Source organism: Saccopteryx leptura, chromosome 8, assembly GCF_036850995.1.
Source record: "Saccopteryx leptura isolate mSacLep1 chromosome 8, mSacLep1_pri_phased_curated, whole genome shotgun sequence".
NCBI lineage: Eukaryota > Metazoa > Chordata > Mammalia > Chiroptera > Emballonuridae > Saccopteryx > Saccopteryx leptura.
The window spans coordinates 60128689-60143572 of record NC_089510.1 but is presented as its reverse complement, the minus strand read 5'-3'; the positions used below and the strand labels follow the sequence as shown (position 1 = coordinate 60143572).

The window sequence follows — 14884 nt, the reverse complement described above, 5'->3', positions numbered from 1 at the left end:
GAGGAGGTAAAGTCAGTTAGTGACACTAAGTAGAAGAGAAATACTATAGAAAGGGTAAGAATTTGCTGGAATGAGCAATGGCTTCCCTTCTCCCTTGATTAAGGAAGCCCTCCTAAAGACAGTTCTTCACTTTAAATCAGGGGTCCCCAAACTTTTTATAATACACAGGGGGCCAGTTCACTGTCCCTCAGACCGTTGGAGGGCCAGACTATAAAAAAAACTATGAACAAATCCCTAGGCACACTGCACATATCTTATTTTAAAGTAAAAAAACAAAACGGGAACAAATACAATATTTAAAATAAAGAACAAGTAAATTTAAATCAACAAACTGACCAGTATTTCAATGGGAACTATGCTCCTCTCACTGACCACCAATGAAAGAGGTGCCTCTTCTGGAAGTGCAGTGGGGGCCGGATAAATGGCCTCAGGGGGCCGCATGCGGCCCGCGGGCCGTAGTTTGGGGACCCCTGCTTTAAATGGTCTCATTGAATTTCAGAGCTGGAAGGTCACCTGGTCTAGTCTCTAAGAGAGCACTGGGAGTATTAGACAAGTACAATACAGTGCCTTGATGTGAGGCAAAATTAGAGTTAATCTGATGTTTTGCTTTCTATGTTACAGATACTGAGAACATTTCTCTGCAGGCTTCAAAGAATAAGGAATTTCTCCCAAAGGGTACAAGTGCAGTTTTAACAAACCCTTAATAACTCTCACTACTGGGGACAAAAGTGTTCACTCTAAAAAATGAGTGTCTATAGAGAAAGAGACCCTTTATGTGATTATCCTCCTAGGAACTACAGAAATCACTTTACCTCTACAAAGAAGGCCACACAGAACTGGATGAGGGTTGCCACCAGAATTGAAACTCTCCATGATGTTATGGTTGGGATTAACTGTGAAAAAAGAAATAATACTACTAGACTTTTCATACCTTACGCTTTGAAAAAACATTATCTTATTTAACACATATACATATTTGTAACAACTCTCTGAGTAAATGTGTCCTGGGTCACAGATGTGAGACAGAACACTTTGGAATCTGTGTGTCTCTTTTCATCTTTCTCTTTTCAAGAAGAGGGAAGAAGGTATAGATTAAATCATTCATCTAATAATATCAGTATTTCTAATTCATGCAAAGCAAAATCCACTTGAAATGTATTCCTTCAGTAAAATTGACCTATGGGTAAACATAAGGGATAACAGAAGTTCAAGTTTATTTTAATTGAAATACAGGGAACATTTTCTGAACAGATCTTTCCAGCTCTAAATCCAAGGGCTTGATGAAAGTCAAATCCGTGCAACTCACCTTCTTTTAAGATTAAAGTGTACATTGAAATTATTTTTCTATTAATTTTAGAGAGGAAGGGGTGGGAGAGAGAGAAATAGGACCATTGATCTGTTCCTGTATGTGCCCTGACTGGGGATCAAACCGACAACCTCTGTGCTTCAGGACAATGCTCTAACCAACTGAGCTAGCAGGCCAGGACTAAGGGGTACATACTGACCACCAACTACACTTCTTTAATGAGTGTGAGTGCTATAACTTCCTATGGCTGCATCCACAGGGGAAATAAAAGCTACACAGCCCCATTTTTTACCTTAAATGGTACAATATGGATGACTGTGTAGAGAGCTGAGCTGCCTTCAGGACTAAAACACAGATCCTCCACAGTGTCTAAATGCTCACCTTTAATTCTCACCTCTATTCTGATATGAATTAGTTCAAAATAACACTTTGTTATTTTCCCCCAAGAGGAAACAGGCTTTCTCTGGGTTGTAACGTACAGCACACTGAGTGCAAGCGTTGTCTGTAGGATACGGCAGTAGCTCAGATCATCATGAAAGAGTCAATTCTTCTTTTTTATTTTCTCATGACGTTGGGTCTAAGAATGGGTTCCCTAACCTCTTAATTAATTTTCACCCACTGCACCCTGGATCAAATGTTGTCTGCTGAAATAAAACTCCCTATAATGTCTGACAGAGAGAAAAATGATTGGCCTGTAAGTCTACTTTTTCTTACTCCTTCCTCACAACTACATTATGAAGGATTTCTATTATATGTTTTAAAAATTAAACTTGAAGAATTAATTATTGTATTAATGCATAAAATTTATTAACATAACAGTAGAATAAAGTATCTAAACATGTCTGACCGGTGGTGGCACAGTCGCAGTGGATAGAACATTGACCTGGGACACTAAGATCCCAGGTTTGAAACCCCAAGGCTTGAGTGGGGGTTCATTGAAATGATCCTATGGTCACTGGCTTGAAGCCAAAGGTCACTGGCTTCAGCAAGGGGTCACTGGCTTCGCTTGAACCCCTCCCTCGGGTCTAGGCATGTATGAGAAGCAATCAATGACAACTAAAGTGACACCACTATGAGTTGATGCTTCTCATCTCTCTCCCTTCCTGTCTCTCTCCTCTCGCTTAAAAAAAAAAAAAGCTTCACAATATAGTCAGAGAGACTATGGTAATAACAGAATTTCAAATTACAATGCAAATATGGTCCCACTGCACATGTGAGTCATTACAGATGTGCAAATGAATAATACCACTTACCTCCATTCCTTGGTATATATCTTGGAAATCAGAAAAGAAAATGAAAACTGTGATGCCCAAGGCAGATATCAGCAAAAGTGAGAATATATCTGAAGAAACAGCAAACATTATTTTTAGATGCTAAAGGAATGTTTCACATAATTTGGCACACATTGCAGAATCAGTTCTCTCTGTTGGGCAAATACAAGATACATCTTCAGATGTTTTGATATATTCTCATATGTTTTAAAATATGTTCTAATGCTAATAAGACAAAGGTGATATCTTAAAGTTTTTCCTTGAAAGGCTGGGTGTAGAAAGCTGCTAATAAATATATTATAGTGACCTCTATAAAGGAGCTACTTTAACTAAGAGTCCTGGTGTGCTAAATGGTCACCAGAGAGGCCCTGAGGCTTAATCACCTGGGAGCTATAGAGTCATGCATGCATGGACAAGCAGTCAGTTCTCGTGGTAGTACCTCATTCTTTTTTATTGCCTACAAATGAATCTTTGATTGACATGCAAGGTCTTCCACAATGTGATTCTAATCAGCCTGTCTAAACTGATCTCTGATTGCTCTTCCTTACGTGCATAGGAAAGTTAAATCGTAAACCTACTCCTTTCAAAGAGGCCCAACACTTTCCGGCTTCTGTGCCTCTGTCCACAGGACACTCTGTGTAGATGATATTCTTCCTCTCTTGGTAAGTTTTAATTTTTCAAAAAAATAAATTCAAATATTACTTTGTCTTTAAAGACTCCTTAATCCTCCTTTACAAAATTTTATTTTATATGGTGTATATGACGATTGTTGCATGATCTTCATTTATGTGTCAACTAGATGGGAGCCACTGGAAAGTGACTTTGTATCTGCTTCTCTGGGGCTCTGAGTTGGAAGAGAAACTAGCCCACACACCTGCTGGGCTCTCTCTCACCAGCCTGCCCCAATTGCATTACTTTTGGGAGCTAAACTTCCAGAAGGCCAAGGTACCAACATCACTGCTCTTACCCCCGACCCATCCTCTCCAGTGTCCATCAGAGCTTTTAGGCACTTTTTAGGTGGTGCCTTATAAATGCTTTTTAATAGAACTAGCATCTTCAGGCCAAAATAATAACATTTAATCAATGTTGCCGTGATCCAATGATTCCTACAATACTTGAAATTTATAAACAAACAATTTTTTCTCTTTGGTTCATTTATATTTTGGTATTGATGGTCTCCTGGCCCTCACCTCTGTTAGTCATACCTCTACTGCAGGCCCTAAGTTTTGAAGACACCAGAGCTGGCTTGTAACCCTTGTGCACTTACACCACCCTCAAGTCATCTAAGCCCAACTGTTAGCAAATAAATTTTTAAAATGTGATTTTTATGCTGTTAAAAATGGCGCTGCTCACGTGAATAATGCTGCCCAGGTGAGGCTGCGAATTACCTTCCTGCTTGGGAAGGGCCTTTGTTATGCTAATGTATGCTGAAGGAGGTGTTTTGTGCCAAAAAGTTTTAAGGAGGAGGAGAAAGAGGAAGAAGGAGGCCATGTTTTTGCAGAGTTTGTGCAGAGTAGAAGGGAGAAGGTGTACAGATCGGGAACAGAGGTGAGGGCTCTTGCGAGCTCCACTAAGACTGTTAGGGGGCCTTTGATTCAAGGAAAAAGTGGAAAAGATTCTCCTGGTTGTGGAACCGGAGAACATGTGAGTGGGATTTGGTGCCCTCTGTGTGTTTGTTTTTCCTCACTGGCCAGTTGTGAGGCCAGAATAAAGGCATGGTCCACCAGTTTTTGACTCCGCAGTTTTACTACTGTCTGTCTGAATCTAATGTGAACCTGCACCTGCCTGGCAGCAAAGGCAGCTGCAACTACTGGCCCTACATTTGGCATAGTTTGTGGCAGAATTCAGATCAGAGCGGTATGGAGCCGCCACCACCCTTGATGGGTGGGGTAGAGGACTGGTTGTTGTTATGGTTCCCCATGGCTGTTCTTTTGGGGACAGTAGGCTGGCTGATTTTTACAGCTGTGTATGAGAAAATCAAGAGCTCTGTGCAAGAGGTTTCCCGAGGCCTGCAAACCGAGGAGTGGAAGGAGTTGGAATGGCCATGGGAGAAAGAGATGCTGACACTGGAACTAGAGCAAGCGCTGAAGAAGGAGGCTGACCAGGTTTGTGAGTTGCACCTGAAAATGGAGCAGTCTCTGGGGAAGGAATTATGGGTCTGTGAGTTGCAGTTTGCCCCGGACGTTGCCGAGAGCCAGCAGCTGCAGGAGCCTGAAATGGAGCCGTGCTGGTGAAGTGGATCCGAGTCAGCGGGAGCTGGTGTTTCCAGCTCCTCTTCTGAGGGTGAGGAGACTGGGCTGAAGTTGCTGTCCAAAGACTCCAGAAGGTAATTGCCCAGCAGCAAAGAGTACCCACTAATCCTCTGGTAGGTTTGCTATGATTATGAAACATAGGGGTGGATGGCAGCATGCTCTCTGGAGCAGAGGTGGAAATGCTGGCCGCCACTGCCATGTGCTCCCCCTTGGGGCAGCATCGTAAGATCTGCCAGGACCGCAGGGATGAGGGGGGAGGCCTGAGGCCCCATGTACATGGACTGATTCCTGCACTGCGACCAGAGGGGGCACCAGCTCCCTTTTTGGATGGACATGCAGCTTTTGGAAAATGTGAAAACCCTTATGGAGTGGAAGGAAAGTCTGGTGAAGGTGCCCTGTACTGGGAAGCTTTTCATCCAGTTAGAGAGAAGCTCCAAAGACATTTTGCGCTTTGGGAAAAGTGCTCAGAGAGACTGGTGAAGGGCACCTTTGTAATTGATGAAATTGTATGACTTCTACTGTTGCTGTAATTTATTTGTGTGATGTGCCTCGTGCCTTGCACAGGAATGCCTGTGATGTGAATTGCAAAGTGAGCGAAAAGGGTGGAATGTTGGACAAGTAAGTTTGTAAAATGTAATTTTTATGCTCATTTTGATAAAAATGGCACTGCCCAGGTGAGGCTGCTAGTTACCTTCCTGCTTGGAAAGGGCCTTTCTTATGCTAATGTGTACTCTAGGAGGGTTTTCATACCAATAGTTTTAAGAAGGAGGCCGTGTTTTTGCAGAGTTTGTACAGAGAGTAGAAGGGAGAAGGTGTGCAGATGAGGAACAGAGGTGAGGGCTCTTGTGAGCTCCGCTGAGATTGGTGGGGGGCCTTTGATTTGAGGAAAAACCAGAAAAGATTATCCTGGTTGTGGAACCGGAGAACATGTGAGTGGGTTTTGGTGCCCTCTGTGTGTTTGTTTTTACTTGCCAGCTGGTTGCAAGGGATGGCCCACCAGTTTTTGGCTCTGCAATTTCATTCCTGTCTAACCAAATTCAATGAGAACCTGCATGAGCACGGCCACGACGATGGCCGCAACTACTGGCCATACACTGATTTTATGTACACAACTAGAAGCAGCGCCTCTGGAAGAATCCCAGGCTCTCTTGGGAGGAGTGTGAGGCCTAGGGAAGAAAACCCAGAACGGCATCCCCCAAACACAGCAATCTGAGCAGCCTGGTGATAAGAAGACCCCAGAGCCCTGGCCGGTTGGCTCAGTGGTAGAGCGTCGGCCTAGCGTGCGGAGGACCCGGGTTCGATTCCCGGCCAGGGCACATAGGAGAAGCGCCCATTTGCTTCTCCACCCCTCCGCCGCGCCTTCCTCTCTGTCTCTCTCTTCCCCTCCCGCAGCTGGGGCTCCATTGGAGCAAAGATGGCCCGGGCGCTGGGGATGGCTCTGTGGCCTCTGCCCCAGGCGCTAGAGTGGCTCTGGTCGCAACATGGCGACGCCCAGGAGGGTCGCAACATAGCGACGCCCAGGATGGGCAGAGCATCGCCCCCTGGTGGGCAGAGTGTCGCCCCATGGTGGGCATGCCGGGTGGATCCCGGTCGGGCGCATGCGGGAGTCTGTCTGACTGTCTCTCCCTGTTTCCAGCTTCAGAAAAATGCAAAAAGAAAAAAAAAAAAAAAAAAAAGAAGAAGACCCCAGAGATGGCTGTGTGGAATATTCATTTATTCATGGTTTCTAAGTACCCAGAGGGACCCGGGTGCTGGGAAGATGATGCCCCAAACTTCCATCTCAATAAAGGCCTGGTGCTCACTAGCAACTGAGTGCGCATCACACTGTCCTCAGACTAATGATCTGAAAGCAGACCAGGCTAGTGCACAAATGAGCAGTGTGGAAACAAAAATTTAAGACTCTTTTCTTTAACTCAGCTTTAATTGGAAAATATAATGAACAACTGTAATGAATGTGCCCTTCTTGGTTAGTCGTATTAATGAGGAAACTTGAAAGAATGAGGCTCTGTTTACACAGCGACTTGGAAAGACAAGTTCTGGGCAAGACATGGCAGAATATTTTTAGATAAGTGGATATTCACACTTGTTTCCATAAAAATGTAACCTGTACGAAGAACAGACTGACAGTTGCCAGGGGGGAAGGAAGTGAAGGGGAGGGGTGAAAAAGGTGAAGGGATTAAGAAGTACAAATTGGTAGTTACAGAATAGTCATGAGATGTAAATCACAGCATAAGGAACACAGTCAGTAACGTGATGACTGTGTGGGGCCCAGTGGGTGCTTGAGGCACTGGGAGGGCCACTCTGTAAAGTGCATGATTTTCTGGCCACTTTGCTGTAGATCTGAAACTGGTGCAGAATAATGTTGAATGTAAACTGTGGTTGAAAAAATAAACAACTAACCTGTAACTTTCCTATGCCTCATCATCATAAATTGATCTTCTATCAAAAGCTGTTAAGAAGGGTAAAGACTTCTGTCACAGCAGTATAAAAATGCTTGTATATTTTAATAGTTCCAAGAAAATTTGACTTGTGATCTTGAGAGAATATGATTTATTCCATTGGTTAGCATATTTATTTATAAAACTATTTTAAATTTAAAATTATCAGCTATATTTGACATAGGGGTTTGAATTTTCCTAAAAGCTTTAAATCACAATGATAGAACTAATCTAGCTCTAAAAACTTCAATTTATTCAAAAGGACTTTTTAGCTACAATTCAAAGTAAAGTACTAGCTAACATAATATATCCCCCTTGTGAAATATATTTATAATAATAAAGGTCTGTAAGAGATTAACTTTAAAATCTGAAGCAGAACCCTGATTTGTTATGGCAAGAGCCAAGGGCAATATCAAGCCCTGTATCAAAATTAAGAAAAATTGTAAGAAATTCAGAAAGAAGTGTATAGGAAATATAAAACTAAAGAAAAATCTTAGCATGCTTTCAAAACCCTTGACAAAACAGCTATACACACATAAAGGAGAGCCCGGGCTGGGTGGCTCAGTAGATAAAGTGTCAAGCCAGTGCACCAGCCAGGGCATGGGTGGGCCCCAGCCAGGGCACAAATGAGAAGCCATCAACGAGTGTACAACTAAATGGAACATGAATTGATGCTTCTCTCTCTCTCCTCTTCTCTTCCTCTTTCTGCTTTCCTGTTCCCCCTTGCCCCTCCCCCTCTCAAATCAATGGAAACATTTTAAAAATTAAAAAGAAAATAAAGGAGGGGAAATGAGAATGTGAACTATATAATTGCTAAAATGGGTTTAATATAATAAATGTCCATTTCTAATTTAAGAGTAAGAATGAGACTTGATCTATGACATTTAAAAAATTAGAGATTAGAATTTATGCTACATGATGTACAAAACTGTCGTCATTTTCCAAAGCAAAAATTTTACAAGTTAGATTTTCTGATTATAACAATAAAACTAGAAATTATTAAGCAAATTTGAATAAAAATCTTTTCCAACATGCAAATTAAAAAGAAAATTCTAAAAACTTGTTGGGTGGAAAAGACAATTAGGTTTGTTTAGAAGGTATTGAGAGAAAAAGCAGTTAAGAGACTGAAAATAAAATCCTTTCTCACTTGCAAATTAAAAATCACTATACTGAAAACTAGTGGGTCAAAGAGGAAATTAAGTGAAAACTGAGACACATAGATTGTAAAAAATATGCAATATGCAAACATAGCTACAATTGCTGGACTTGAATGCTTTTCTAATTTTACAAAAATAAAAGAAAATATGTAAATTATAAAGTCAATTCAAAGATTAAAAGAATTTTCAAGGAAAGAAAGAAATAGGAAAAAAGAACAAAACAAAAAACCCCCAAATCATCAAATTAGAAAATAGAAAAAATACAAAATTATTAAATCTGAGAGCTGGTTCTTTAAAGACAACCAATAAAAATACATTTCTAATAAAAAAATAAATAATGAAAAAGAACACATATACGGTAAGTGTTATAGAAGGCATTAAAAATGAAAAGAAAATGGGGAGACCTGAAGATTGCAGCAGAGTAGGCAGACACGCAGATACCCAGTTCTCACCACCAAACTGGAATACAAATCAATTTAGGAAAAATCAGCGTGAAAAACCAACTCTGGACTACAAGAACAGCTCTCAAAAACCAAGGAGCAAAGAAGAAGCCATAACAAACCTGGTAGGGAGCGCCTGAATCTCCCCTGCTTACAGGAATGGAGGGGGGGGGTGAGGCTGAGAGCCCAGAGGGGATCTCACCCCAGGGAAAAGAGCAGAAAATACTGCTCACAGCCACTTGCCTGGCAACCAGGGAGCGAGGTGTGTTGAAAAGACCAGCTTATCTCCCAAGTGGAAAGGACAGGGAGAGGGACAGACTGTGAGGGGCTAAGGAATGCAGGAGACGATCTAAAAAAAGCTGACTCATCCATGCTGGAGGTGGCCATAGCTGGGGGAGGGACTGATCCTTCCCCACAAAACAGTACTGAATTGCTTCCGGATCAGAGATCTCCAGACATCTCTCCAGCTCCAATCAGTGCAACAAGACACAGCTGAAAACAAGAAGTAGGGAGGAGGGGCAGTAACTCAGGTCTCCATGGAGATCTGAGATACACCTCCCCCTACTGAAGCTGAGAAAACACCCTGCCCCCAGAGAGATTAGTTGGTGGAAGAGGCCTTCAGAGTCTCAGGTTATACCCACCGCATTCCTGGATACAGTTTCAAGGAAGCCCCCTGTTGAGATCAGTAAACAAGACTATCACCTGTTAAGAAAACAAACAAATCAAGACTTTAAAGCTGCCCAAATCCGAAAGTGGATACCAAATAATAGCAGATACCAACCCAAGAAGACCTAGAAATAACACAACTGAAAACTGGAGGCAGACAACACCAAGCCTGGACTCAACCAACTCTACAAACAAAACACAGACAGTGAGAAGACAAAAAAGTGCAATCCAAATGAAACCTTCAGGAGATGAACTGAGTGATATGGAAATAATCAAACTTCCAGATGCGGAGTTCAAAATAATGATTGTAAGGATGCTTAGGGATCTTAGAACAACAATGGATGGTCATTACAAACACCTAAATAGAGAAATAGCAAGTATAAAAAAAGAATCAGTCGGAGATGACAAATACAATATCAGAAATAAAGACCACAATGGAAGGAATTAAAAACAGGATAGACAGAGCTGAGGATCGAATCAGCGAGTTGGAGGACAACTGGAATGAAGGCATGAAAGCAGAGAAGAAAAAAAAAAGAGACTCAAAAAGTCTGAGGAAACTCTTAGCTCTGTGACAACATGAAGAGAAATAACATCTGCATCATAGGGGTTCCTGAAGAAGAAGAAAAAGAACAAGGTATAAAGACTTTGTTCAATCATATCATAGCTGAAAACTTCCCTAAATTAATGCAGGAGAAACTCTCACAAGTTCAAGAAGCTCAGAGGACTCCATTAAAGAGAAACCCAAAGAAACCTACACCAAGACACATCATAATTAAAATACCAAAGCTAAGTGATAAAGAGAAAATATTAAAAGCTGCAAGAGAAAAAAAAAGCTATCACCTACAAAGGAGCCCCCCATAAGGATGACATCCAACTTCTCAACAGAAACACTTGAGGCCAGAAGGTAATGGCAAGAAATATTCAAAGTAATGCAGAACAAGAACCTACAACCAAGACTACTTTATCCAGCAGAAGGAGAAATAAAAAGTTTCCCAGACAAAAAACAACTCAAGGAATTCATTACAACCAAATGAATGCTGCAGGAAATGTTAAGGGGCCTGTTGTAAACAGATTAAAGTGGGAAAAAATATAGCAAAAAAGGAATACAGCTTTAAAGAATAAATTGGCAATAAACAACTACATATCAATAATAACCTTACTTTTTACACAGGGAGCCAGTTCACTGTCATTCAGACCATTGGAGGGCCACCACATACAGTGCTCCTCTCACTGACCACCAATGAAAGAGGTGCCCCTTCTGGAAGTGCAGAGGGGGGCCAGATAAATGGCCTCAGGGGGCCACATGCGGCCCGTGGGCCATAGTTTGGGGATGCCTGGATTAAATGATCCAATCAAAAGACATAGGGTAGCTGCGTGGATAAGAAAACAGGACCCGTACATATGCTGTCTACAAGAGACACACCTTAAAACAAAAGATACACATAGATTGAAGGTAAAAGGAGGGAAAAAAACATTTCATGCAAATGGAAATGAAAAAAAAAGCTGGGGTAGCAATACTTATATCAGACAAATTGGACTTTAAAACAAAGGATATAGTAAGCGATAAAGAAGGCCACTACATAATGATAAAGGGAGTAATCTAAAAGAAAGATATAACTATGATAAATATCTATGTACCTAATATAGGAGCACCTAAATATATAAAGCAGACTTTGATGGATTTAAAGGGCAAGATCAACAGCAATACTATAATAGTAGGGGATTTCAATACCCCACTAACATCACTAGATAGATCCTCAAGAAAGAAAATTAACAAAGAAACTGCAGACTTATTGGACACACTAGAGCAACTCGATTTAATAGATATCTTCAGAACCTTTCACCCTAAAGCAGCAGAATATACATTCTTTTCAAGTGCTCATGGTACATTCTCTAGGATAGATCACATGTTAGGAACAAAAGTGGCCTCAACATATTTAAGAAGATTAAAATCATATCAAGCACTTTCTCCGATCACAATGGCATGAAACTAGAAATGAACCACAACAGAAAAGCTCAAAAATTCTCAAACACATGGAAACTAAATAGCAGGTTCTTAAATAACAAATGGATTAAGAATGAGATCAAAGAAGAAATAAAAAAATTCCTAGAAACAAATGTCAATGAGCATACAACAACTCAAAATTTAAGGGACACAGCAAAAGCAGTACTGAAAAGGAAGTTCATAGCACTACAGGCATACTTTAAGAAGCTAGAAAAAGCTCAAACAACCTAACCCTGCATCTAAAAGAACTAGGAAAAGAACAGCAAGTAAAGCCCAAATGTAGTAGAAGGTAGGAAAGAATAAAGATCAGAGCAGAAATAAATGACATAGAGGCTAAAGAAACAATACAGAGGATCAATGAAACTAGGAGCTGGTTCTTTGAAAAGGTAAACAAGATTGATGAACCTTTAACTAGAATCACCAAGAAAAAGAGAGAGAGGACTCAAATAAATAAAATTAGAAATGAGAGTGGAGAAATAACAACTGACACAACAGAAATACAGAGGATTGTAAGAAAATACTATGAAGAACTGTATGCCAAAAAACTAGACAACCTAGATGAAATGGACAAATTCCTTGAAACATACAATCTTCCAAAAATCAATCTGGAAGAATCAGAAAACCTAAACAGACCGATTATACCAAATGAAATCGAAACAGTTATCAAAAAACTCCCAACAAAGAAAAGTCCAGGGCCCGATGGCTTCACAATGGAATTCTACCAAATATTCAAAGAAGAACTAACTCCTATCCTTCTCAAGCTATATTTCAAAAAATTAAAGAGGAAGGAAGACTTCCAGGCTCCTTTTATGAGGCGAGCATAATTCTGATTCCAAAACCAGGCAAAGACAACATAAAGAAAGAAAATTATAGGCCAATATCTCTGATGAATATAGATGCTAAAATCCTCAACAAAATATTAGCAAACCGGATCCAACAATATATGGAAAAAATCATACACCATGATCAAGTGGGATTTATTCTGGGGAGGCAAGGCTGGTACAATATTTGTAAATCAATCAATGTGATTCATCACATAAACAAAAAGAAGGAGAAAAACCATATGATAATTTCAATAGATGCAGAAAACGCATTTGATAAAATCCAGCACCCATTCATGATCAAAACTCTCAGTAAAGTGGGATTACAGGGAACATACCTCAACATGATAAAAGCCATCTATGAGAAACCCACAGCCAACATCATACTCAATGGGCAAAAGTGAAAAGCAATCCCCTTAAGATCAGGAACAAGGCAGGGGTGCCCCTTTCACCACTCTTATTTAACATAGTCCTGGAAGTCCTAGCCACAGCAATCAGACAAGAAGAAGAAATAAAAGGCATTCAAGTTGGAAAAGAAGAAGTAAAACTATCATTATTTGCAGATGATATGATATTGTATATAGAAAACCCTAAAGTCTCAGTCAAAAAACTACTGGACCTGATAAATGAATTCAGCAAAGTGGCAGGATATAAAATCAATACTCAGAAATCAGAGGCGTTTTTATACGCCAACAATGAACAGTCATAAAGAGAAATTAAGGAAACAATCCCCTTCACTATTACAACCAAAAAAATAAAGTACCTAGGAGTAAACTTAACCAAGGAGACCAAAGACTTGTACTCGGAAAATTACAAAGCATTCATAAAAGAAATCAAGGAAGATACAAACAAGTGTGAAGCATATATTGTGCTCATGGTTAGGAAGTATAAACATCATTAAAATGTCTATATTACCCAAAGCAATCTATAAATTCAACGCAATACCAATTAAAATACCAATGACATACTTCAAAGATATAGAACACATATTCCAAAAATTTATATGGAACCAAAAGAGAACACGAATAGCCTCAGCAATCTTAAAAAAGAAGAAGAAAGTGGGAGGTATCACACTTCCTGATATCAAGTTATACTACAAGGCCATTGTACTAAAAACAGCCTGGTACTGGCATAAGAACAGGCATATAGATCAATAGAACAGAACAGAGAACCCATAAATAAACCCACAGCTCTATGGACAACTGATATTTGACAAAGGAGGTAAGGAAATACAATGAAGTAAAGACAGCCTCTTCAACAAATGGTGTTGGGAAAATTGGACAGCTACCTGCAAAAAATGAAACTAGATCACCAGCTTACACCACTCACAAAAATAAACTCAAAATGGATAAAAGACTTAAATGTAGGCCGCGAAACCATAAGCATCTTAGAAGAAAACATAGGCAGTAAGCTCTCCGACATCTCTCGGAGCAATATATTGGCTGATTTATCTCCACGGGAAAGTGAAATAAAAGACAGGATAAACAAATGGGACTATATCAAACTAAAAAGCTTTTGCACAGCTAAAGACAATAAGAACAGAATAAAAAGACAAACTACACAATGGGAGAACATATTTGACAATACATCTGATAAGGGGTTAATAACCAAAATTTATAAAGAACTTGTAAATCTCAACACCAGGAAGACAAACAATCCAATCAAAAAATGGGAAAAAGAAATGAATAGACACTTTTCCAAAGAGGACATACAGATGGCCAATAGGCATATGAAAAAATGCTCAACATCACTAATCATTAGAGAAATGCAAATTAAAACTACAATGAGATATCACCTCACACCAGCCAGAATGGCGCTCATCAACAAAACAACACAGAATAAGTGCTGGCGAAGATGTGGAGAAAAGGGAACCCTCCTGCACTGCTGGTGGGAATACAGACTGGTGCAGCCACTGTGGAAAACAGTATGGAGATTCCTCAAAAAATTGAAAATCGAACTGCCTTTTGACCCAGCTATCTCACTTTTAGGAATATACCCCAAGAACATCATAGAACGGCTCCAAAAGGAGAAATGCACCCCCATGTTTGTGGCAGCATTGTTCACAATAGCGGAGATCTGGAAACAGCCCAAGTGTCCGTCAGAGGACGAGTGGATTAAAAAGCTTTGGTACATATATACTATGGAATACTACTCAGCCATAAGAAATGATGACATCGGATCATTTACAATAACATGGATGGAGCTTGATAACATTATACGGAGTGAAATAAGTAAATCAGAAAAAACTAAGAACTATATGAACCAATGCATAGATGGGACATAAAAATGAGATTCAGAGACATAAACAAGAATCTGATGTCAACGGGGGTGAGGGTTGGGGGGAGGGGGGATGGGGCGAGGAAGGAGAGAGGGGGTGGGGGAGGGAGGGGCACAAAGAAAACCAGATAGAAGGTGACAGAAGACAATTTGACTTTGGGTGAGGGGTATACAGCACAATCAAATGTCAAAATAATCTGGAGATGTTTTCTCTCAACATATGTACCCTGATTTATCAATGTTACTGCATT

General features: G+C 40.3%; 1 protein-coding gene across 4 annotated transcripts in view; it reads right to left on the bottom strand.

Moving 5' to 3' along the window:
• Window positions 1–14884, bottom strand: part of ATP13A5 (ATPase 13A5) — a 137556-nt gene that overhangs the window by 2745 nt on the left and 119927 nt on the right. For all 4 annotated transcript variants that reach the window (XM_066347555.1, XM_066347558.1, XM_066347556.1 and 1 more), the window contains 2 exons: window positions 2560–2648; window positions 813–893 (listed from right to left, as the gene is read on the bottom strand). In XM_066347555.1, the coding sequence (XP_066203652.1) occupies window positions 813–893; window positions 2560–2648 (170 nt within the window). The remainder of the gene's footprint in view (window positions 1–812; window positions 894–2559; window positions 2649–14884) is intronic.